The 24,091-nt window shown below is 40.5% G+C and overlaps 2 protein-coding genes across 2 annotated transcripts in view; one reads left to right on the top strand and one right to left on the bottom strand.

Moving 5' to 3' along the window:
- Window positions 1-707: 707 nt before the first annotated feature.
- LOC103680781 (centrosome and spindle pole-associated protein 1-like) lies at window positions 708-9,653 on the top strand. Its single transcript, XM_008710264.1, has 3 exons — window positions 708-844; window positions 7,004-7,142; window positions 9,027-9,653. Exons 2-3 carry the CDS (start codon window positions 7,022-7,024, stop codon window positions 9,233-9,235), a joined length of 330 nt encoding a protein of 109 aa, XP_008708486.1. The 5' UTR covers window positions 708-844; window positions 7,004-7,021; the 3' UTR covers window positions 9,236-9,653.
- Window positions 9,654-10,933: 1,280 nt separating this feature from the next.
- ARFGEF1 (ADP ribosylation factor guanine nucleotide exchange factor 1) overlaps window positions 10,934-24,091 on the bottom strand; it is a 155,815-nt gene continuing 142,657 nt past the window's right edge. Inside the window, exons 34-39 of the mRNA XM_040625525.1 lie at window positions 21,903-22,035; window positions 18,100-18,239; window positions 16,496-16,664; window positions 14,963-15,101; window positions 13,879-13,996; window positions 10,934-12,395 (exon numbers count right to left, since the gene is read on the bottom strand). Of these exons, the coding sequence (XP_040481459.1) occupies window positions 12,231-12,395; window positions 13,879-13,996; window positions 14,963-15,101; window positions 16,496-16,664; window positions 18,100-18,239; window positions 21,903-22,035 (864 nt within the window). The 3' untranslated portion in view covers window positions 10,934-12,230. The remainder of the gene's footprint in view (window positions 12,396-13,878; window positions 13,997-14,962; window positions 15,102-16,495; window positions 16,665-18,099; window positions 18,240-21,902; window positions 22,036-24,091) is intronic.

The raw sequence follows: 24,091 nt of genomic DNA, 5'->3' as shown, positions 1-24,091 counted from the left end.
GGCTGTGATCAAAAAGACTGATAATACCAAGTGCTGGTAAGGATATTGGGAAACTAGAACCTTCTTACAATGGTAAAATGATAGAACCACTTCTGAAAATGGTTTGGCAGTTACTCAAAATGCTAAACATAGAGTTACACAGAATATCCAGTAATTTCAGTCCTAGGAATATACCCCAAAGAAATGAAAACATATGGCCACAAAGACATGTACACGAATGTTCAAAGCACAGTTAATAACTGCCGATTAGAAACAGTTCACATGCCCATCACGTGGTGAGTACATAGATAAAATGTGATATATCCATCTGATGGAGCACTCCACAGCAATAAGAATGAACTGATACATGGTACGACATAGAAGAACCTCAAACACATTATGGTGGAAGACAATATTACATTGTATATTCCATGTATATGGAATCTCAGGAAAGGTAAATCTCAGCTTGAAAGCAGATCAGTGTTTACTTGGGGCTGGGCAGGTGGGAGTTGTAAATGATTGCCTGTGAGCACAAAGGAACTTTTTGAAGTGACAGAAATGTTCTAAAACTAGATTGTAGTGATGACTGCATAATTCCATAAAAGTTATTGAACTGTGTACATTTTAGTAGCTGAGTTTTATTACATGTAAATAACATCTTAAAGCTATTAAAAAAGAGAATCTTGGTTTAGCTTGGAATAAAAAGATTTGAAATGGTGGATGTTTAAGATTTCTTCTTTGTGTGGTCTTCCTAGGTGCTTATGGCGAGACATATCCTGCCATTGAAGATGACATCCTCCCCCCACAGTCCCAGCTGCCCTCAGCAAGGGAGCGCAGGAGAAACAAACAGAAAGTACTGGACCTTGTATGTATGAAATATCTTCTTCTTTTTTACCTTTTCAGTTTAGGAGAGGTCTGGGTTCTGGCCCATGCTAAATTGGTATGGTCCACAAGAGACTCATTTTAGACCCAAAGACACCTCCAGATTCAAAGTGAGGGGGTGGAAAACCATTTACCATGCTCATGGACAGCAAAAGAAAGCTGGGGTGGCAATTCTTATTATCACACAAATTAGATTTTAAACCGAAGACTGTAAAAGGAGATGAGGAACAACACTGTATCATAATTAAAGGGTCTATCCAACGAGAAGATCTAACAGTTGTAAATATTTATGTCCCTAACATGGGAGCAGCCAAATATATAAGGCAATCAATCAATAACTAAATCAAAGGAACACACTGATAATACTACATAAGAGTAGGGGACGTTAACACCCCACTCACTGCAATGGACAGATCATCTAAGCAGATGATCTACAAGAAAACAAGGGCTCTGAAAGACACACTGGACCACATGGACTTCACAGATACATTCTGAGCATTCCATCCTAAAGCAACAGAATACACATTCTTCTCCAGTGCACATGGAACATTCTCCAGAATAGATCACATCCTAGGTCTCAAATCAGGTCTCAACTGGTACCAAAAGTTTGGAATCATTCCCTGCATATTTTCGGACCATAATGCTTTGAAACTGGAACTCAATCACAAGAGGAAAGTTGGAAAGAACTCAAAGACATGGAGGCTAAAAAGCATCCTACTCAAGAATGAATGGGTCAACCAGGAAATTAAAGAAGAATTTAAAAAATACATGGAAACAAATGAAAATGAAAATAAAACTGTTCAAAATCTTTGGGATGCAGCAAAAATGGTCCTACAAGGGAAGTATATAGCAATACAAGCCTTTCTCAAGAAACAAGAAAGGTCTCAAATACACAACCTAACCTTACACTTAAAGGAGCTGGAGAAAGAACAGCAAATAAAGCCTAAACCCAGCAGGAGAAGAGAATTAATAAAGATTAGAGCAGAAATCAATGAACTAGAAACCAAAGAACAGTCGAACAGATCAACGAAACTAGGAGCTGGTTCTTTGACAGAATTAATAAGACCGATAAACCCAAAAGAAAAGAGAAAGGACCCAAATAAATTAAATCATGAATGAAAGAGGAGAGATCATGACCAACACCAAAGAAATACAATTATAAGAACATATCATGAGCAACTATATGCCAACAAATGAGGCAATCTGGAAGAAATGGATACATTCCTAGAGACAAATAAACTACCAAAACTGAACCAGGAAGAAATAGAGAACCTGAACAGACCCATAACCAGCAAGGAAATTGAAGCAGGAATCAAAAATCACTCAACAAACAAGAGTCCAGGGCCAGATGGCTTCCCAGGAAAATTCTACCAAATATTTAAAGAAGAACTAATACCTATCCTTCTGAAGCTGTTTCAAAAAATAGAAATGGAAAGAAACCTTCCAAACTCATTCCGTGAGGCCAGCATTACCTTGATCCCAAAAGCAGACAAAGACCCCACCAAAAAGGAGAATTACAGACCAATATCCCTGATGAAATGGATGCCAAAATCCTCACCAAGATACTAGCCAAGAGGCTCCAAAGGTATAGTAAAAGGATTATTCACCACGACCAACTGGGATTTATTCCTGGGCTGCAAGAGTGGTTCAGCCTCTGCAAATCAATCAATATGATACAGTACATTAATAAAACAAAGGACAAGAACCATATGATCCTCTCAATAGACGCAGAAAAAGCATCTGACAAAATACAGCATCCTTTCTTGATTAAAACTCTTCACAGTGTAGAGATAGAGGGAACATACCTCAATATCATAAAAGCCATATACGAAAAGCCCACGGTGAGTATCATTCTCAGTGGGGAAAAACAGAGCTTTTCCCGTAAGGTCAGGAACATGGCAGGGATGTCCACTCTCACCACTGTTGTTCAACATAGTACTAGAAGTCCTAGCTTTAGCAATCAGACAACAAAAAGAAATAAAAGGCATCCGAATAGGCAAAGTAGTAGTCAAACTCGCACTCTTTGCAGGTGATATGATACTCTACGTGGAAAACCCAGAAGACTCCACCCACAAATTGCTAGAACTCATACAGGAATTTAGCAATGTGGCAGGATATAAAATCAATGCACAGATATCAGTTGCATGTCTATACACGAACAGTGAGACAGAAGAAAGAGAAATTAAGGAGTCGAACCCATTTACCATTGCCCCTAAGATACCTAGGAATAAACCTAACCCAAGAGGCAAAAGATCTGTACTCCAAAAACTATAGAATACACATGAAAGAAACTGAGGCAGACACAAAGATAAGGAAAAACGTTCCATGCTCATGGGTTGGAAGAACAAATATTGTTATAATGTCTATGCTGCCTTGAGCAATCTACACATTCAATGCAATCCCTATCCAAATACCATCAACTGTTTTCACAGAGCTGGCACAATAATCCTAAAATTTGTATGGAACCAGAAAAGATCCCAAATAGCCAAAGGAATGTTGAAAAAGAAAACCAAAGCTGGTGGCATCACAATCCTGGACTTCAAGCTCTATTACAAAGCTGTAATCATCAAGACAGTATGGTAGTGGCACAAAAACAGACACATAGATCAAGGGAACAGGACAGAGAACCCAGAAATGACCCCGTGGTCAACTAATCTTTGACAAAGCACGAAAGGATATGCAATGGAAGACAGTCTCATCAACAAATGGTGTTGGGAAAATTGGATAGCCACATGCAGAAGAATGAAACTGCACCATTTCCTCACACCATACACAAAAATAGACTCAAAGTGGATGAAAGACCTAAATGTGAGACAGGAGTCCATCAAAATCCTAGAGGAGAACACAGGCAGCAACCTCTTTGACCTCGGCTGCAGCAACTTCTGGCTAGACACGTCTCCAAAGGCAAGGGAAACAAGGGCAAAAAATGAACTATCGGGATTTCATCAAGATAAAAGCCTTTTTATCATCAAGATAAAAAGCAAAGGAAACAGCTGACAAAACCAAAAGACAACGAACATAATGGGAAAAGATATTTGAAAATGTCTTATCAGATGAAGGGCTAATATCCAAATCTGTAAAGAACTTCTCAAACTCAACACCCAAAGAACAAATAATCCAATCAAAAAATGGGCAGAAACCATGAACAGACATTTCTCCAAAGAAGACATCCAAATGGCCAACAGACACATGAAAAAATGCTCCACATCACTCGGCATCAGGGAAATACAAGTCAAAACCACAATGCGATACCACCTTACACCGGTCAGAATGGTGAAAATTAACAAGTTAGGAAACAGATGTTGGTGAGGATGCAGAGAAAGGGGAACCCTCCTACACTGTTGGTGGGAATGCAAGCTGGTACAGCCACTGTGGAAAACAGTATGGAGGTTCCTCAAAAGGTTGAAAATAGAGCTACCCTACGAGCCAGCAATTGCACTACTGGCTGTTTATCTCAAGGATAGAAATGTAGTGATCCGACGGGGCACCTGCACCACAATGTTCATAGCAGCAATGTCCACAATAGGCAAACTATGGAAGGGGCCAGATGTCCATTGACAGGTTATTCAGCCATCAAAAAATGAAATCTTGCCATTTGCAATAATGACGTGGGTGGAACTAGAGGGTATTATGCTAAGCGAGATAAGTCAGTAAGAGAAAGACAATTATCATTATGATCTCACTGTTATGTGGAATTTAAGGAACAAAACAGAGGATCATAGGGGAAGAGAGAAAAAAAATAAGACGAAACCAGACAGGGAGAGAGGGAGAGAAACCATAAGAGACTCTAATCATAGGAAAAAAGTGCTGAGTGTTGCTAGAGGGGAGGAGGATGGGGGGGTGGGGTAACTGGGCGATGGACATTAAGGAGGGTAAGTGATATGATGAGCACTGGGTGTTATGTAAGACTGACGAATCACAGGCCTGTAACTCTGAAACCAGTAGTACATTATATGTTAATTGAATTTAATTATACTTAAATAAAAATAAAATAAATTGGTGTGGTCCAGCAAAGAGCGAGCACTTGCTCTGGACAGAGGTGACCATAAGTGTAAGGGTAGGCTCTACCAAGAAATATCTCCCTAACTTCAGTCAGGTCATTGACTTCTAGTACCCTGGCTTCTTTGAGGTAGTATTTTCCTATCTCCTAGTGGGGGTATAAGCCTAGTAGCACCTGGCACAGAATACTCTGCAACCGTATCTTCCTCCTTCCTTGTTGTAGAATATTTGGATTTCAGAGAAGGTACAAGAAGCAACTGGTAAACATTTATTGCAATGTCTGCTTTAGCCTCTTAGACATCTAAGTCTACTATATAGGCATCTTTTGGTATTTTGGTCAGGTAACCTGTCAAAGGTCACATTCCACAGGAAAGCTGATATTCAACTCATATTCTTTTCATAGAATGTGTGTAAATGTTTTTAAAGTATAACCAGTAAAAAGCCCTGGTGATACTGTTGAGATACGTACTTTGTTGAGTAGACAACTTTGGGTAAATTCTTAAACTGTGTTTTCTTATATATGTGATGTGGAGACACAGACAATATATATGAACCATTAGCACTGACTCAAGTCCACAAAGGACAAATGGTGTTATTAGCATTATTACATGTATAGCTTTACCAGGTGGCAGTAACTTGTTTCCCCAGCAATCATCAGTCTACTTTCTGTCTCTATAGTGTTGCCTTTTCTGGATACATAGACATGAGATATGGTCCAGTTTTAGCATGTCAGTATTTGGCTTCTTTTTTTTTTTTTTTTTAAAAGATTTTTTATTTATGTGACAGAGAGACAGCCAGCGAGAGAGGGAACACAAGCAGGGGGAGTGGGAGCGGAAGAAGCAGGTTCCTAGCCGGGGAGCCCGATGTGGGACTCGATCCCAGAACGCCGGGATCACGCCCTGAGCCGAAGGCAGACGCTTAACAACTGCGCTACCCAGGCGCCCCCAGTATTTGGCTTCTTTTTATTGCTCAATAATACTTCTTTAGGGGTATTCCACATTTTGTTTATCCATTTAACACTGGGACATTTGGATTGTTCCTACTTTTGTGTACAAGTTTTCTGATGATTTTCATTTCTCTTGCAATATATACCTAGGAATAGAATTGTTGCATTATATGGTAACTATGGTTGACATTTTGAGGAACTGTCAGACGGTTTCCAAAGTGGCTACACCATTTTTACTCCCGTCAGTACTAGATGAAGGTTCTAGTTTCTACATCATGGCAATACTTGTTCCTGTCTCTTTTTTATCATAGTTACTACAGTCATCCTAGGGAGTGTGAAGTAGTGTTCATTGTGGGTTTGATTACATTTGCCTAATGATGTTCAGTATCTTCTTTAAAGATATGTCTATGCAGATCCTTTGCCCATTTTCTAATCAGGTTGTCTGTTGATTTGTTATGTATTTGAGACAAAAGTCCCTTATTAGATGTATGATTTGCATAATGTTCTCATTTTGTGGGTTGTCTTTTTTACTTTCACGATGGAGTCCAACTTACCAATCTTCTATCATTGTGCTTTTGGTGGCTTATCTAAGAAACCATTACCTAACCCAGCATCATCAAAATTACTTGTTTTCTTTCTTCTACGGGCTTTTATAGTTGTGCTCTCAAATTTAGGTCAGCGATCCACTTTGAGTTAATTTTTGCAATTGATGTGAGGTGTAGGGGTCCAAATTCATTTTCATGTGGACAATCCAGTTGTTCCAATAACATTTGTTGAAAAGGCTCTTCTTTCCCCTAGTGAATTTTGTTGGCCCTTTTGTCCATAAATGTAAAAACCCCTGGTGTGTATTCCTGGGCTCTATTCCATTGACCTGTAGGTCTGCCTTTATGCCATTACCACCCTGTCTTCATTACTGTAGCTTAACTGATTCTTAGCCCCTGTTGTTTCACTTTTTACCTTTTTGGGTCCTATAATTCCCCACCTTCACCCAGCCTGGCAATATTTAAATATATTTATTTATTATCACAAATGCTGTATCTTCACCTGCATGAATAATCACCAGGAGTTAGAATATAAATGCTACAGGCTTCCATTTATTTTATTCCTTACACTATACATTTACCAGGGGCAAGAATATTTTTAGGTGCACTGATTTATATCAATGATCGTTTCTAAAATTCTCTTTTCTAATTATAGGATAACAGTCATCCTAATATGCCACCAGATGGTCTCTCTTTAAAATCTGTGTCCAGTATAAATATTGATCAGCTTAGAATGAAAAATGAGGAACGGATGCGAAGACTGAATGAACTTCAGAATAAACCGATTAATACAGGTAAATGGCCAGTCTTAATGGACTACAGCACATCCGTAAGAACTGAAACCTGTTTCCAGGGAAGTTTTCACTGTTGGCTGGGGGTGGGGATGGGTGGGTTGAGTTGAGGGGAGATGGAATGACTTGAAATCCCTTTGAGTTGTAAGGCCTAGACATAGACCCTATCCATAGACACTACCCAGGAAAACCTGGGCTCAGGATCAGCTTTGCATCAGATTCTACCAGAGAGGGTATGCTTTTTTGAGTGGATTCTATTTTTTTTTCTTTCTTTTTTAAAGATTTTTGTCAGAGCACAAGCAGGGGAACAGCAGGCAGAGGGAGAAGCAGGCTCCCCAGCAGGGAGCCTGATGCAGGACTTGATCCCAGGACCTTGGGACCATGACCTGAGCCAAAGGCAGGTGCTTAACCAACTGACCCACCCCGGCATCCCTTGAGGGGAATCTAAACAGATGAAATTTTTATTAAATATATCCAGGCTTGCTTCGCTTTCAGCAGGGAGAATGCTGGTTAGCGTCAGGATATCACTCCCCTTACTGAAGTGAGCGATTATTAGAAATTGACAACTTTGAGTTCTTTTGATAACACGTTATAAATTTATAGTACTACAGAGAATTTTTTTTTAACTTTTTTGCTTGGCTTTCAATGCCATAGACAAAAGCAAAGTAGCCTCAGTTTAATGCTTCTTTTTAGAGTAGAAGCCAAGGTTTAGTGTTTCCCTTAGGGCCTCACCGGTCTCTCGCTGCTCGGGTGACCAGCGGGTGGAAGTGTGCTCAGCAAGCACAGGCAGGACGGTTCCCTAGGCAGCTCGCGAACCAGCCCCTCCCTACTAGTTTTAGCAAACAGCAGAGTGGTCTTTTGGGACAATTCCCTTTAGTCTGTTCAGCTACATACAATAATTTTCCATCTTCAACACTTTATTAATTTGAAACTATACTCAATCTCTAGCAGTCAAGGTATCGTATGTTCTGGTGGCAATTCCATACCAAACACCAGCACATATGGTAAACTGATGGAGCAGTACTTTTCACATCATACTTGAAAAAATGTGGACCAGTGGGAAACAGTTCTTTAAATCTGCACTGAGGATTACCTATTCCTCAATTTCTTTTAGAACCAGTAAGGGTTCTGAATATTTAACAGGGACATAGTTAAATTGAGAAAAATAGAGCATTTGAATAATCTTATTTTATAGGTTTTCAACTTCTAAACTTTTTAACATTGTCCTTTCAAACAGGAGCTTTTTGGTACGATGTGGATTGATTGCTTATTAAACTGACTGCACATATCCCTTTGAAGGGCTAATCCTGCACAGACCGGGAAATGTAATTAAAAAAAAAATGACATCACAGGGTAGGAAGACAGATTTTCTTATTATATCTAATAAGTAAAATACAGAGATAGCTGAGTACATTCAATTAATGATACTTAAATTAAGGACCTACCTTTTAATGGAGTAGACCCCAACCTCTTAGATTAGCTGCAAGAATGGAAGTAATTTCATTTCCTGTCTACCTGTCTAGCGCTTTCCTGAAAGGATTTCATTTCCTGAGAGCATTGTTAACAGGTTTGGAGTATTTCTAAAATTTTGCTGAATTTAAAAGTTTTTTAAGATTATGTACACTTCCACAGTCAACAATGTTTGGCACCCCCCACTTTGCTCTCTTTGGCATCCCTGTGGGTGTTGGTACTATGGAGTCACCTGTTCACTTGACCGTTTTCTTCCTACCTCTAAAAAGAGGGGCCTGGCCAAAACAGTACTGTGTATAACAATACTATGGAGAAATGCGGGGCTGGGACGGGTTAAATTACAGGAAGGAGATCTGTGTTCGGTTCACCTCCTTGCCACCAGTGTTACCTGAGTCCTGTTCCTCTTGCCTCCTTTAGACGATGAGAGTTCACTGGTTGACCCCGATGACACGAAGCATGTGGGGGACGATGGATCAAACTCTGTAGCAACTGAGCCCTGGCTCCGCCCAGGCACCTCAGAAACGCTGAAACGATTCATGGCTGAGCAACTGAACCAGGAGCAGGAGCAGGTTCCTGGAAAACCAGGCACTTACAACTGGCAGGGCCTGTCTACTGCCCACGGTTAAAATAAATCTGTATTGGACCCAGCAGTGCCTTTTAAGGTGAAAGGAATGTCAAATCTGAACCTTTAATAATGTGTGCTACTTTTGGCCCCTATGTGGAAGTTACTTACGTGAGTTTCATCTGTATATAAGGTGTATTTTTTCCCATGATGATGTATAATGATGTATATTATGTACATAAATAAAAGGCAATGATTAATTTATATAATGTAGAATTATATACAATTATTTTTGCACAGTTTTGCCATAAATTGGGGTGGTAATGAACTCCTGGAATCAACTACCATATGTGCATTATTTTAAATTCTGCTTGTAAGATAAGGTGAATAAAACCAGTGTCTTTACTGTAACACCTGAATACGCTTGTTGTATGTACATTTGCCATTGTTTTCATTTAATAAATACATTGGTTGTAGCTGTATTTCAGTTGCTAGGTAATGAATCAAATGTGCTAGTTATTTATTTCCATGTCATTTATAGCTACTCCTTCAGTATGCGTGATGGGGGAATCATAACTGATTTAGTCCCATGAGCCATACACTAAATATTACATCTTTTTGCCTCTGTTTATGCAAAGGAAGGCACTACGCTAATTTATATGACTTAACTACTACTTGATAGAAATTGTTTTTTATATCAATGAATGTCAGTTTCTTATTTTAAATGGAATTGAGGTTTCTAGACAAGGTGTTTTAGAAGTTGAAGACAGGACCACCCAGGGGCCAAGGACAGACACTGGAATCCTTGCTGTGCCACCATGGACCCTTGGATAAGTGAGTCAATTTTCCTAATCACTCCATAAGTGGTACCTTTAAAAAGGTAAGGATTAATTCGAATTCTGAAATAATTCTTTGGTCTTTAGCATTAAGACGGCTGAGAACACCCCCAGCACTACTACTGGCACATTTCCACTGATGGAACTAATGGCGGACAGGATAGACAAGTTTACTGCAAGTGTGAAATTTCTCCATTTTGAATTTTAGCTACACATTTTATACTCAGTTTTGTAACCTAAGCATTGTTTATTTTTACTGTGAAGATTATTCCTCTTGTATCTTCATTTGCAAGGATCATTAAAGCCTCTGTCTCCTGTAGGGGGTCCTGATCCTGATACTACACCATAAAATAACAAACCACCAAGTCATTTGAACACTTACCCATCAGATAGATTGGAAGGTCATGGTGGCTCCCAGCTACCAAGGTGGGTGACCCCCAGAGCCCTAGCATCCAGCTGAGTGTGCACAGGGCTGTCTGGGGGTAGTAAATATGGTACACCTATAAATGCATTGTTCAGTAACTCATCTAAGGTATGAGAGCAAAGACTGAGCAGTTCTATTTTTAAACACAATCATTATCTTGACGTGTTCCATTTTCCATTCAATGTCATCGTACCGCACAACTTGAACAGACTCCTAGGACACACAGTGCCCCCCTGACAAACTGCCTGAAAAGGGACTTCGGCTCTTTCTCTCAGCATTCACAGAGTATAGCCTTATTTTGGGTTATTAGTACACAAAATTTTAATTATGAATATCCTATAGCTGAGAAAGCACAATCCTAAAGCCAAAAGCTGGAAAGAAAATATCAGAACTAAAGAACACTGAATTTGTAGTTCTGGCCAAGTATATTCCTAAGTTCAGCTTTTAACAAAGAATCCATGAAACATGGGGCTGTAGATTACACAGGTTTTGATTGCACTGATGAAATAATCCAAAAACTTTATTGACCTATAACCTGATTAGAATATGCCAGATGAGAATCAATATTGTACAGAAAGTTGTACAGAATTTTTTACATAGAAAACTTTACATCTGTACCATATACATTTTATCCATCTGAAAAAATTTTCTACATCCACTGTTAATACGGAATGCTTGACAATCTTGTCTTTTTTTTTTAACCATCAGAGCACAATTCACAGTATGAATACATTTCCAGTAAATCTAACTCCCCCATCCATGCCAGATTTATTTTAACATATTCAACATTAAATTCTGTACATAGAGTAAAATCTACATCAAGCCCCGCCACCCAAAAGAAAAAAGAAAGTGACAGCAACCTAGATTCATTTTGCAGTGATTCAAGTTTCGGTCCATGAAGGATCAACTCTATTTTAATGGCTCATCTTTAGAAGCCCTAAGAGAAGTATATTACAGGTAGTTAGGTCAGTAGGAGTATTTTCTACCTTTTTTTTGTTGTTGTTGATCATGACAACTGTCAGCCACAACAGCTTCCTGGGCATGTTAAACCCTCAAAATTACCAATCCCCCCCCAAAAGGGCAAAACCAAAACCCCCACAAAATAAAAAAAAATTTCAACCCAAATGTTTAGTGCATTTGACAAAATATTATAGGTATTTAGCAAATGAATAAGAAAATAAAGAAATTAAAATAAAACAGTGCAGGAAGAACTATATAATGTTTAAGATTTTTATATTACAGACCTGCATCTCTGTACATTTTTCACAGAAGGATGATTACCAGTATCTCAGATAGCCTGAGTGTGCAAAAATCTTCAGAATAAGAATACCATAGTTGCTAAATATCTTTTACCATGAACAATAATTTCTTCTTCCCCCCCCACCCCCCAATTATAAACATTTTATCCTTCAAAATACAGCTCTCCTGAGTTGTACTTCTTGCAGAAGTTCAAATCTTTACATCTATAGTTCTTTGGGTAAAGTTTTACTTCCACACCTGCTGAAAATATGTGGGGCTCTCCCTGCAGCCAAGGACAGGGAAGGACACATGAAAACAAGCTGACACTGTGGAAACAGGCTTTCTGCTCAACATGAGCCCAACATGACAAACAGAATCCACCAGATTACTAAATAGGGACTGGAGCGTTGCAAGTTTGAGTTACAGATCTAAGCATCTTACCAGTAACCCTCAGACACTGCAATGCAGAGAAACCATTTTTCAGGTGGGAAACCTCAGCTCCAAGGTCCTTTTAAAGAGCGGAGGGATGTAAACGCCAACAGAAAAATACCAAGTTGCCATCATTGCTTGTTTATTCCAAGTTCCTGTTCAGGTGGTTGTGATATCTGAAAAACTACTCCAATTCGCAGAAAAAATCTTCTAAGAACGGCACGAAGTTCAGGAATCAAGTCAAATTGCATAATTTCACATAAGAGAGGGTAGTAGAATGATGCATGAGCTTTAAACTGGGGGGAGAGGGGGAAATTTCTCCATTAGTAGTGCTTGCATTCCAAACCACAGCAGCTCAAATGCCTTTAGAGTCAAACCACTTTGGGGCCCGCACTGATCAGTGAAGACAGGAAACGCATCTGCATAAAGCAGGGACTATATTGATTATGGAACTGAAAGAGAAGTATTCAAAAGACTCACTTACTTAATACAAACATTCACTTATCTATCCTTATCTTGAAAAACATTTCCCATTACATTTCCTTGACAAACTTACGACAAACTTTTAGTATTTATCATTGTTTTTCCTGGATAATAAGCAAAAGAAAGAAGACAAGCAGGAACCACAACTGAGTTGTTATAAGCTACGGGTTATTGAAACAATCTTATTTGTTAAAGAAAGTTTTAATTTTTATGGAAAATTCTACCTAATACTGCAACATAAAATTGCAATCTCCAGGCAAAGATCAGACTTTCCACATTCAACTGATGTACTGTGGTCGTCTTTGCCAGAGTTCCTCAATCTCTGAATACAAGTTGCCTGCCTGTTCTCTCTCTGCTGCTCTCCACACCCCACAAGGGACTAGGCAGCAGTATGACCTATGACTAGGCACGAAAGCCCGCGGCAGAACAAGACAGACTGGGGTCTGGAGGCCTTCCTAGCCATGTGGCTGTCGATGCCTCAGCTCACTTCTCCAAGCTTTACCCAGCCCCGCAGTCAGAACGAAATGCATGTGGCCTAGAGCACATGAGTTGGCACGAACATCTGTACGGCACCAGGTGACACTGCACAGCCTCTCTGGGGCCCCGTACAGCACCGTGACTCCAATCGCAGGCTGCCTCACTAGGCATTTTTAAACCAATTCAGGGATCACGGCAACCCATTTCCAAGTATATGAACTATAAGGTGCTGTATTTTTTAAGGAGGGAAACGCATATTTTTGAAAACCTGAAATAGGTATTTATATTTAGTTACATATTTTTAATTTATCATTTCTGCTGGTTTCAAATTCTTAAATGAGTTTACGGCCCATTCGCTAGGGGCTCTGTGTTACAGGGAACCCATAAATATGCCAAAGGAATGGCTGAAGCCAGAAACAGTGTTGGGTAGGAGCAGAGTATAGGGCCAGAGGTTGGGCAGGGTGGCAGTTTTCAAAATGGAGCAGGAAAGACTTCAGGGGTCAGGGTGGGTACTGCAGGGAACTGCAAAGTGTGGGGGACCCAGCGGCTTGTCAGAGTGTCCCAAAGGATTCTGATTCCTTCTTTACTGAATCCCCTACAAAATTACTGCTTAGAGGAGAAAGCAGGGTAAGGAGGGAGAGGACTGAAGGGCCCAGGCGGAGCCGAGCCACCGTGGTCCAGGACAAAGTGGCAACACGGCCCAGCCTTTGCTGGATCTGCCTGAGCCGCGGGTCTGCAAGCTGACGCCCCTGCCTCCTGCTCGAGCATGATGCTGGTCAGGCTAGAAATGCTGGGCTGGAGAGGACATCTCATACTTACCCTATTGTCGCTTATCTTTAGAACTTTAGTTAGAAACAAAAGCAGTAAGTTAGTCCAGGCTTCCCGGTGACTCTCTGACGTTAGAGTAAGGAAGTAACTTAGGGCTTCGCTGCAGACACTGTAACAGAGAAGGCTCACTGTGACACGTGCTCTTAACTGCTGCGATGGGCGTTCACAGAGAAAGAGCAGCTGAGACGAGGCAGGGAGGGACTATTAACTATTAGGAACTGGTTAGAGTCTATCTGCTAACACGAATAGAGTGTCAACATGAACGATACTTTTCAAATAGGAAGAAAACCAGACATTAAAAGAAGCCATTGCAATGTATCAGGAAACACATTTTTCTAAAAGTGTCATTGAATTTCAGAGCCCCTGTGCGGTAGCACATGTACGAGCCTGGCGTCAAGACACGGGGGCCAAAATCTGGGGTGGCTCTTCCCTTCGCTCACTGAGACACTTCTGGGTCTTAAAGTCTCATCAGTAAAGGGGGAACAGGGACTAAGTCATCTCCTGAAGTTCTAAAATGTACTTAATTGGTCTCTGAGAACATCTATTCCCCGAGAATACACAAAAACACACTGCAGAAGACAGCATTCTTTCTGAATAGCATGTTTCATTCTTAGCATGAGTTTAAAATTTAAAGGACAGAATCTTAAGTGGTCACGAAGTAAAAAGAGAATGCGAAAAAGTAACACTAACAAAACCCCAAATATTTTTTCAAACTAAATGTAGGCCAGCAGGTTTTCACTCACATATGATCAGTTTGTAAAAATGCAGTTATCTGTGGCATGAAAGAGCCTAAAAACTCTGAAGTTTTAAATTTTAAGAGAGAAAACTTTCTTACTGTCCCACAGCAGCAACAACAGACATGATTTGCTCATGTCACTAACTGTGCAAAAGTGCGTCCATCTGTAAGACTGTATCTAATTTTCACAATCTCCTCCTTAGGCCCCAAGCTATTTCCACGGTCCTGCAGCGGGGCTGAGATGTGGACTCTGCCCTGAGTGCAAACCTAGTGGCCCTTTCCTACTCTGCACCACGCAGCCACATGGGTCAAAGGCAGAACGTGAGCCAAGAGTCTTACTTTAAAAGCCTCTGCTGGACCTCCTCCCAGGCACTAACCCGGCTCTCATCCATGTACATCCGGAAGAGAATGCGCAGCCCACACGCAAGGCTGCTCGTCTCCTGCTTCAGAAGGTTAGGTTTGGATTTGCCTTTGAAGCCTGTAGAAAAGGGAAGTTTCCGGTATTAATTTGGGAAGGCACCTTACAGAAGGACAAAACAGCCTCGTATGAAGGCACATTTTGTGTAGGTCCCGCTGTGGTATCTGCTGCTTACAAAGCAGAGCTGCCCTGAGCACAGGGCCTCCGCAGCCCTGAGAGTGGGACAGGAGTCACTCAGAGAAGGCACACCTCGAGACTGTGGGGGAGATCGAATTGGGCTGGAGGCCCAACTGGAAGGCGATTTCTATGTTTAAAATTTCCTCTCCTTTCAAGCTAGGGGGGATTTGAAACACAAAACGATGTTGACTTGGGAAAGCGGAACTCTTCAAATGAAATTGCACCTGAAAGCTCCAGCGGCTTACAGGAGGGCTCCTGGATGAACAGGGGCGGACCTCTCAGCAGTGAGAATGTTTCAAAAGGCCACCAGCACTGTGGAGGACCCAATGTGCACGAAAAAAAGGAACCTGGTGACTTTAGCAGGAGCAGTTCTGGTTGAATGGCAGTAACAACTTGGGTTAAATAAAGGGGAAAAAATATAGACTACTCTCCCCACAAGTTAGGTTGTAAAGGGAAGAGGATGAACAAAGCCATGGGCTTAGTTAGGAGTTAAACAATCATTTTAGATTAAATAAAATATGCAAATATAAAGTACCCAACACTATTTCAGAGAGTCTGATGTTCAATAAACATTAGCTTCCTTCTTTTCTTCTTCATATTCTGCTGCCTCTCACTTTTCCAGCACTGTTTTTTACCTAATAGGTGCCAAATAACTATGTCTTAAATAAAAAATTAGATGTCAGTTTGTTATACTTAATTATATATTATATTTATATAATTTAATTATATTATACTTAAATTTTCCAACTTGTTCAAACATGTGCCTCCTTCCCTCCCTCCCTCAAAACATTCACTTCCATTCCGAGGTGTGGCCACTCCCAGATAAGCATGGGGAAGTAATATGAATACATATGCAAGGATTTCCTGTTCAGGACCTTCACGCACTTTTTCTCATAAAAGGGCAGCTTTTAGTATACTGACAGTATCGACAGGGAGACCCAGGTTGGGCGAACAAGATGAAAAAATGGTCAAATCAGTCAAATAACAGATTGATTAAACAAGGGGAAAACAAATTTCCCCTAGAAATTAGCTTATTATATTACACATTATATTATACATATATTATATGCATATTATATTATTATATATTATAATAGGTTTATTATAGATCAGAGAAAGGTCTGGCTAGCAGACTGACTTCCTACTATTATTAAGGTAAAAAGTTCATAGAGTGAAATTCACACACCTGAATTATACAACAATGAATTCTGATAAATGCACACCTCTGTGCACACCGTTAATGGTGAACATTAAAATGTGATACTCGTGCAGCTTACCTGCTTTCCACAGAGCAGTCCTCTGTTCATTGTTGGAATTAAATGCTTTTGCAAATCTATGGGACTCTAATAAGCAGTCCAGTAGCTTAAAAAGTTGTTGTGATGTTAAAAAGCGGTACATTCCTTGATCTTGGGTATCAACTCGAACATCAAAGTCCACAGCATCTCTCTTTGGAAAACAAACCACCACAGCACAGGTGTGTGTGTGCGCACGCACGTGCATACATGCACACACAGTAGAGAGTCACAAATTTTAGTAAATTTAGAACTCAATGCTCCCCCAAAGATCAGTTTTAAGAGCAAGCCACAGAACTGAATGTCTTTTATCTCAACAGGGAATAGGAAAAGGTCCATCTTTTGTTATTAAATTTCCAGAATCTTCCTTCCACGCATCCTGGTCATCAAGCACCATCTCCTATCTCTCTAATGCCCTCCTCCTATTTCCTGACTCCACGAGCTCTTCCCCTGCCGGAGCTACAGCTCTTCACTGTTCCTTCCCTGACTTAGGTCCTCTCTTCTTAACCAGTATAGACACCTTGGGCTCCAGTTATAATTATTCTCTTGAATAATCCCTCACTCTTTTTAGATTAATTGGCTGGCAGAACCGCCTACTCCACACCTACACCCACACAACAAACATGACTGGGGAAAACCGACTGGTTTTAAATCCAGTGGGCTCTGGGTGCTGTCCAGCAATCTCGCACTGCCCTAGTCCGCTTTCCTGGACGACTAGCTCATGGTTTCACTTCTCCAAATATCTAAAACTCTCTTCCCAACCTCATGTGGTGGATGATTTTTCTTCTCCTCTCTATCAGAAGAGACCTCCCACAAACTCCCAACAGCAAATGGACCAACCTTTCTGTGTTAAGAACCCACACACTTTGTTGCTTTCCTGTTACGATGCATGAGCGGCCAGGGCTTCCATTCAAGACCCCCCCCCCCCCCGGGGCTGGCACTACATGCTGTCTCTGCTCACTTCACACAAAGATTGTTCTGCAACTGCCCCTGTCTTCTGCACTCAGCTCTCTTTCTTCCCTGGAGAACTCTCATCAGGGAACGTGCTGTAATACCAAGACAAAACAAAGCAGACCCTTCTCTCGGCCCTTCATCCTCCTCCAGCAACTACCCTATTTCTCTGTACCCCTTTACAGCAAAACTCCCCTTGACTGAATTATCAATATTTGCTCCTTGCAATTCCTCTCTTCTCTTGTACCCATTTCCATAATGCTTTTGTCCTCAACATTACAATTAAATGCAATGTCAGGGTCATTGAAGTCAATCAAATTGCTAGGGGGCGATTCTCAGATGAAATATTGCTTGACCCACTAAGCATTTGGCAGAGATGATCACATCCTTCTCCTTAGAACATTTTCTTCATTTGGCTTCCAGGATACCACTGTCTCTTGCTCTCCCCTTGCCTCATGGATTCTTATTCTTGGGCTCTTTACCAGCTGCTTCAGTCCCATGGTTTAAAATGACATTTCTATGATGAAGAGCCCCCAAATCAAATTTCTAGCACGACCTCTGCTCTCTGCTCTTAAGTCTAGACCGTGAAAGCCAACTTCCTCCTCAACGTAAAAGCAGCTGTCCCCCCACGTCCGTACCTGTGCAGCGGCTAGGTTTTCGGCATCTTCCTTCTTACTTGTGGCTGGGAAGAACACAATGTTGTCGATAGTCTGGATGAGTTCCAGCTGCACAACACATTTAATCAACAGGGCGGCAAACAATTTTTGTTCTGGAAATTCTGTGAGGAAACCCACCCCAATGCACATGCAAACAAAAATTATTTTGAATCCTTTATAATTTCTATGACATTACAATGCTAAGGAAACATTCGTATGTATGAAGGTTACCTGCACATATCACACTGAGGACATACTGCTTTTGCACAAACACCACTCAATAAAAGTTAAATCAATTTTTAGAAAAGCCTTACAAAATTTTTTAAATAAAAAAAATTCCCAAGGACTAAGAACAGTAAATAATGTTCAAAAAGGTCCCATTACAACTTTTAAAATAAGATTTAGGTTGTTCTTTAATAAAAGGTAACACATGGATTAAAAACTAAGATTTTAACAGCATTTACTGGAACTCAAGCTTGACCTTTGAATATAGGTAATACAAAAACCTATACCAAAAGAAAACAACGGGAACCAGATCTGTGAGAAAGGAAGTAAGGGACAGCCACAAATTCTGACAAATGGGGTAACACTGTGGGCTCACCAGAGCACGTTTTATTTGGATCCAGGTTAGAAGTTGTAGCTAACTATATTTTCAAATGCATCCATAAGCAAAGAAGTCTATAAAAGTTATGCTAAGTACATGATCACAAAACTAACCAAATTTCAAAGTAACAAAATGCTCTCCACACTGCGCAGGCAAGATGAAACACAGCTAACTCCTCTAGCCTGAACGAATCTGCTCAACAAGATGTTTCTGACAATCCACCAGCCTGTAAGGACATGTTCACAGAAGAACTCTGCATTTCACTGACCATCCCAGTTAAGCAAATGACGAAGCACAAGGTCAGAAAAGAGGACTCAACTACCGAGATGCTGCAGGAACTCGGCAGCTGACATGCAGCTCTAAGGGAGGCCGGAGGTCATACCTCAATCCTGGGATGTCAGGGCCAGCTTTTCCAGTGAGCTTTCCAGGAGGCAGAGGACTGCCCAAGGGGAGCAGCCTGTTAACCACTCCAGGGGAATGGCTCAGGATTGGAAAACTTAGAATTCGTCAGTCTCTACTTTTGCTTTTATTACAAATTTCCTTTTGGGGCACCAATTTGTGGAACTTAAATTCATGTTTTAGGGACTTAAGGGGTAGCAAAACAACTTGCATAAATTTATTCTTATTGAGGTCATTGATAAAGGCTCCTTTCCAGGTAGTTTTCAGAAATGCTGTTGTATTTAACACTTACTACTAGATTGCATGTCAAAAAAAGAAAAAAGAAAACAAAGAAGCCACAAGTCCCACAACTGTCTCCTCTTCAGTGTTTTTCCTAGCCCTTTACCTCAGTCAGAGCTGACATGTACCAGTTGCTTCTCCACCTCCCCCATTCAAGTCATAAAACTCAGTTCCTAGCGCAGGAGACTCGTGGCAGCACAGCTGAACTCCCAAAGAGACCTGGGAGTCAGCTGACATCTACAAGGTGTGTTCTCATTAGTTCTAACATCAGCTGCTAAGAGTTGGAAGAGCTTTCAGCAGGGTGAACTGAGAGTATGGCTGAGTATGCTTTCTGGTGTCCCTGGAGGATAAGGATCTTAACTTCAGACTCACCAGCAATGACCAACAGCATGTTTGGGGACAATATCTATTTGCACAAATTTTACAACTAGGGTTGGCTGACACTGCCAGGGTTACATTAGGTGACTGTGTCACTGGTTCACCCAAGCTAAGCAAAGAGTAACTATGTGGGACAGCCGCTACTGAGCTGAGGCTGGATGGGGCAGTGATGTTTTCTGGAAGTGTACAGAGAGAAAGAGCTAGCTGCCCTGCAGACAGGATGAAGTAACTCAGGTCCATGTTAGGATTCTTTTCTCTGAGTAGGAGAGAGTCAGACAGCAGATGGCTGCCCCATTCAACAGAGGAACCATCACCTGTCCACTTAATGAAAGGGCTCATGGAACATGGCCACCATTTGTTCTTCCCCAGCTCCACCTATTCTGAGTCAACAATCCCATGGTGAACTTTTCCTGAAGAACTTCAAGGGGAGAGCGAGCAGGGTTTCTGATAGAAGAAAAGCAGCATGGGTCCTCAGCTCAGCGTGGTAAGGGGAGCAACAAGCACTCCGCTCCAGTTAAAGGTATGTTCCTAGATTAGCCATGTGAAAACTTTCTAATGTGTGATGAGCATGCCCTTCCTTTACAAACCTAAATATATTTAAATTCAGTCTTGGGGCTGAGAGACAGAGAAGTTACTCACTATTCTATCCTCATGGCACGTTCCAGTGCAGGCTAAAGCTGTCATGGATTCCTGCATAATCCATACTGTTCTCCAGAGAACAGGAATCAAAATGAAAATAAGCCACTCACCACTACCTATCTCCCTTTTAGGAAGTTAGGAAAACACACTGAATGAAGCTAGAGACTCTTTTCAAGTAGGATACCAAATCTCTCTTCTCTCAAGAACAAGTCTAAGCACCTCGGATTAATTAAAAAAATTCCCTGAAAAAAAAATTAACTCAAAATGAATCAGCGACCTAAATGTAGGGGCTAAAAGCATAAAACTCTTTAAAGGAAACATCAAGGAAAACCTTCGTGACCTTAAATCTGGCAATGGATTCTTAGCTATGACACCAAAAGGAAGAGCAAGAAAACAGGTAAATTGGATTTCATCAGACTTAAAAACTTTCTGCATAAGATGATGTTATCAAAGAAATGATAAGACTTATACAACAGGAGAACAGAAGTATCTGCAAATCATATATGTGATACAGGCAGAGTATCCAGAGTGTGTAATAAACTTACAATTCAATAACAAAAAGACATAAACCAATTTAAAATGAGCAAAGACATGAACAGGTATTTCTCCAAAGAAGAGACAAATGGCAATGAGTACATGAAAAGATGCTTAGCATCATTAATCATAAGAGTGACTGCACAACACTGTGAATGTACTGAAAATAATTTTTTAAATAAAAGATTTACTTATTTATTTTAGAGAGAGCGCACGCACACAGGGGGCGGGGCCAAGGGAGAGAGGGAATCTCAAGCAGATTCCCTGCTGAGCTTGGAGCCCCACACGGGGCTCGATCCCAGAACCCTGGGACCATGACCTGAGCAGAAACCAAGAGCTGGCCACTCAATCAAGTGAGCCACCCAGGCACCCCTAAAATGGCTACTTATTTGAATTTCACCTCATTTTATAAAAGCAATTAGAGTTGTCCTGTTTTCCTCTACGGAGGAGGTGGCTTTTCCTTCATGTTACAATTTTCCTTCAGTAAACAAAGCTGGATCAGTTTTGTAAAAAAACAGAAGGGGTTCCCCTTCTTTGTGAAAAGAACTAAGACGGTGAGCGGAGACGTGGTGTGGGGCAGCTGAGTTTTGTAAAGTAGGCGGGCTCCACAGGAAGCTGGGTGCGCCTGCTTAGAAAGCACTACAGAGAAAGGCCCCTCAGGCCCCATTTTTGCAGAAAGGATATGGGGAGGACATGCAGAAGGGAACAGAGAGAGAAGACTCATGTGCTGGAGAAAAGACTCATGTCTGACACAAACATTAGCTAAAGCATTTGTGGAAAAGGCTGGTACCACAGGTGTTAGTGCATGTCCAAACTGGAACACACACAGTAACAAAGTGCCTACACTATCAATGACAGTGTGGAATTATTAATATCCAAAGTGAAAGCAAACATTTCATCCTTTACCTACATAAAACAAAACACACTATTTTTATTAGGAGAATTAACTCACTTGCTGTATGTTTAATTTTGCTGACTTCTTCATTCACAGTAGAAACAGCAACCAATGGTGCTTGCTGTCTGTTATCTGCAGATCTTGGCTGAACAGAATCATGAATATCTACAGATTTCTGTGATATTGTATCCTAATAAAACAAAAAATTCATTATAAGTACAATGAATAAAGCTTAAGGATGAAAACAGTTTCTAATATGCTGTTTTTGAAAAAAATTACATGTGTCACCACGAAAAGGACATTCTACACAATGTGATTACAGACGCAATGAGAAGATCAACTGAAGTTACCTATGCTGACAGCCTTTAAGAGAAAAGTTTCCTTTCTAACCCTCATTTGTCTCGGGCCTCGCACCACGCAAAAGCAATAGATAAAAATGCCGAGCTTCGCTGTGTGGAAAAGTAGTCAGCAATATCCGTGAACTCTCATGAAATCTGTTTAAACAGACCCAGATGTGGCCGAGGTGGGGACGTTTCTGCAAGTGCAGGTGCAGGTGCTGCTCAGGAAAGCTTTGTAGGGGTGAGTTTAGGGAAAGACGTTCTGTCATCCAAAGGATTTGGCGACTGAAAAGGTCAGTGAGAAGGTGACTAACTGCGAGTGTGGTGCCATGAAGAAAAGCTCAAGTTCAAGTCCAAGGGAACTACACCAGACTTTCGCTCCAGCATTAGGTGTAACCTTGGAAAAGCAAAGAACACTCTTGAGCTAAAGTTTTCTGACTTGACAATGGAGAGGACACTTTCCTTTTAAGTTATTAAGGATAAGGTAAGAAATGCAAAGCACTAGCACAGGGTCAAACAATGACAGTTAGCATTACTATTCTAGCTTTATTTTGCTAGAGCAATAAAACACACTCCAGACAGAATCCAGAACCTGGTTTCCAGAGGAACTGAGAATTCTAACCTAACAGTCTTAGCCGGAAGCGACCTCACCTGGGTTTCTGAAAAAAAGGCAGGGGCTTACATTCCCAAGAAATAGTGCTAATCAAAATAGTATTTTAACTGAGATTTAAAATATCACAGTTTATGATTTTTCATTTGCTGTTCCATATAAAATGGGGATAATGTACCAAACTGGGTTCAAAACATTGCTGAAAGGATCAAATGTGAAAATATTTTTTGAACAGTGAAGTGCTACACAAACTAAAGCCAATTATTGGTATAATTGTTCTTACTCATCTTAGTATTTTTCTTGTTTAATACACAAGAGGCCTTTAATAATAATTATATAGACCCAGTAGAGTAGTTGGGTAATTTCTTTGGCCACGATAGCCTATAATACACTTCTAAAAAAAATTTTTTTTAAGATTTTATTTATTTGAGAAAGAGGAGAGAGAGAGATAGAGCACGAGCGGGGGGGGGGGGGGGGGGAAGAGGGAGAAGCAGACTCCCGAGCAACTCGGGAGACTGATCCCAGGACCCTGAGATCATGACCTGAGCCAAAAGCAGACACTCAACCGACTGAGCCACCCAGGCATCCTATAATGCAGTTTTAGATAAAAACTTAAATGGAAGAATGCATATAACAACACTTCTAAATTTGTAAGTCCTTTAAGGGAATGTTTGTTGTTTAAAATTAACTATATAAAAACCAAATGTCTCTTTTTAACTTGTACATTTTAAGAAGTATATTGTAAGGGGGAAATTAATCAGTTGACAGAATAAAAAATGTATTGTCTTCCCGAATATAAGTGAAAAGCACTGTTTGTTTGTTTTTTGGAAGGCACTGGTTTTTAAATTCTTTTGGTCATTGGCTCTTTTGAACATTCTCATGATTTCTAAGAAGCTTCTCCCCAGAAAACTAAATGTACACAAAAACTAGTCACAGTAGTGGGGATTTAAAAAGTCTCCTTTGTAACAGAGGAATTTTTTTTAACATTAGGGCATATTGCCTTCTCAATTTTTCTGATTAACCAATGTAAATGAGGATGATTTTTTGGTAATCTTTGCATTTTTTAGAACAGCTGTGTACCAGAAGTATGCCCATACCTCCCCTTTAAAAAAGGACACTTTAGTGGAAAAGGAGGAGCCCCTATGAAAGAAATCTCTACGTATCGAAGTGGAGACATCTCTTAAAATGTTAGTCTCCAATCCAAATAAGATTTCATTTTTTGAAAAACTACATATAATTAATATTTACTATACATAGAAATGTATGGAAAACAACTAGAAAGATATATATCACAGTAT

The sequence above is a fragment of the Ursus maritimus genome, unplaced genomic scaffold (genome assembly GCF_017311325.1).
Source record: "Ursus maritimus isolate PB19 unplaced genomic scaffold, ASM1731132v1 scaffold_9, whole genome shotgun sequence".
NCBI classification, from domain to species: domain Eukaryota; kingdom Metazoa; phylum Chordata; class Mammalia; order Carnivora; family Ursidae; genus Ursus; species Ursus maritimus.
Note: the sequence above shows the minus strand (reverse complement) of the source record. Positions and strands in the feature narration are given on the sequence as shown.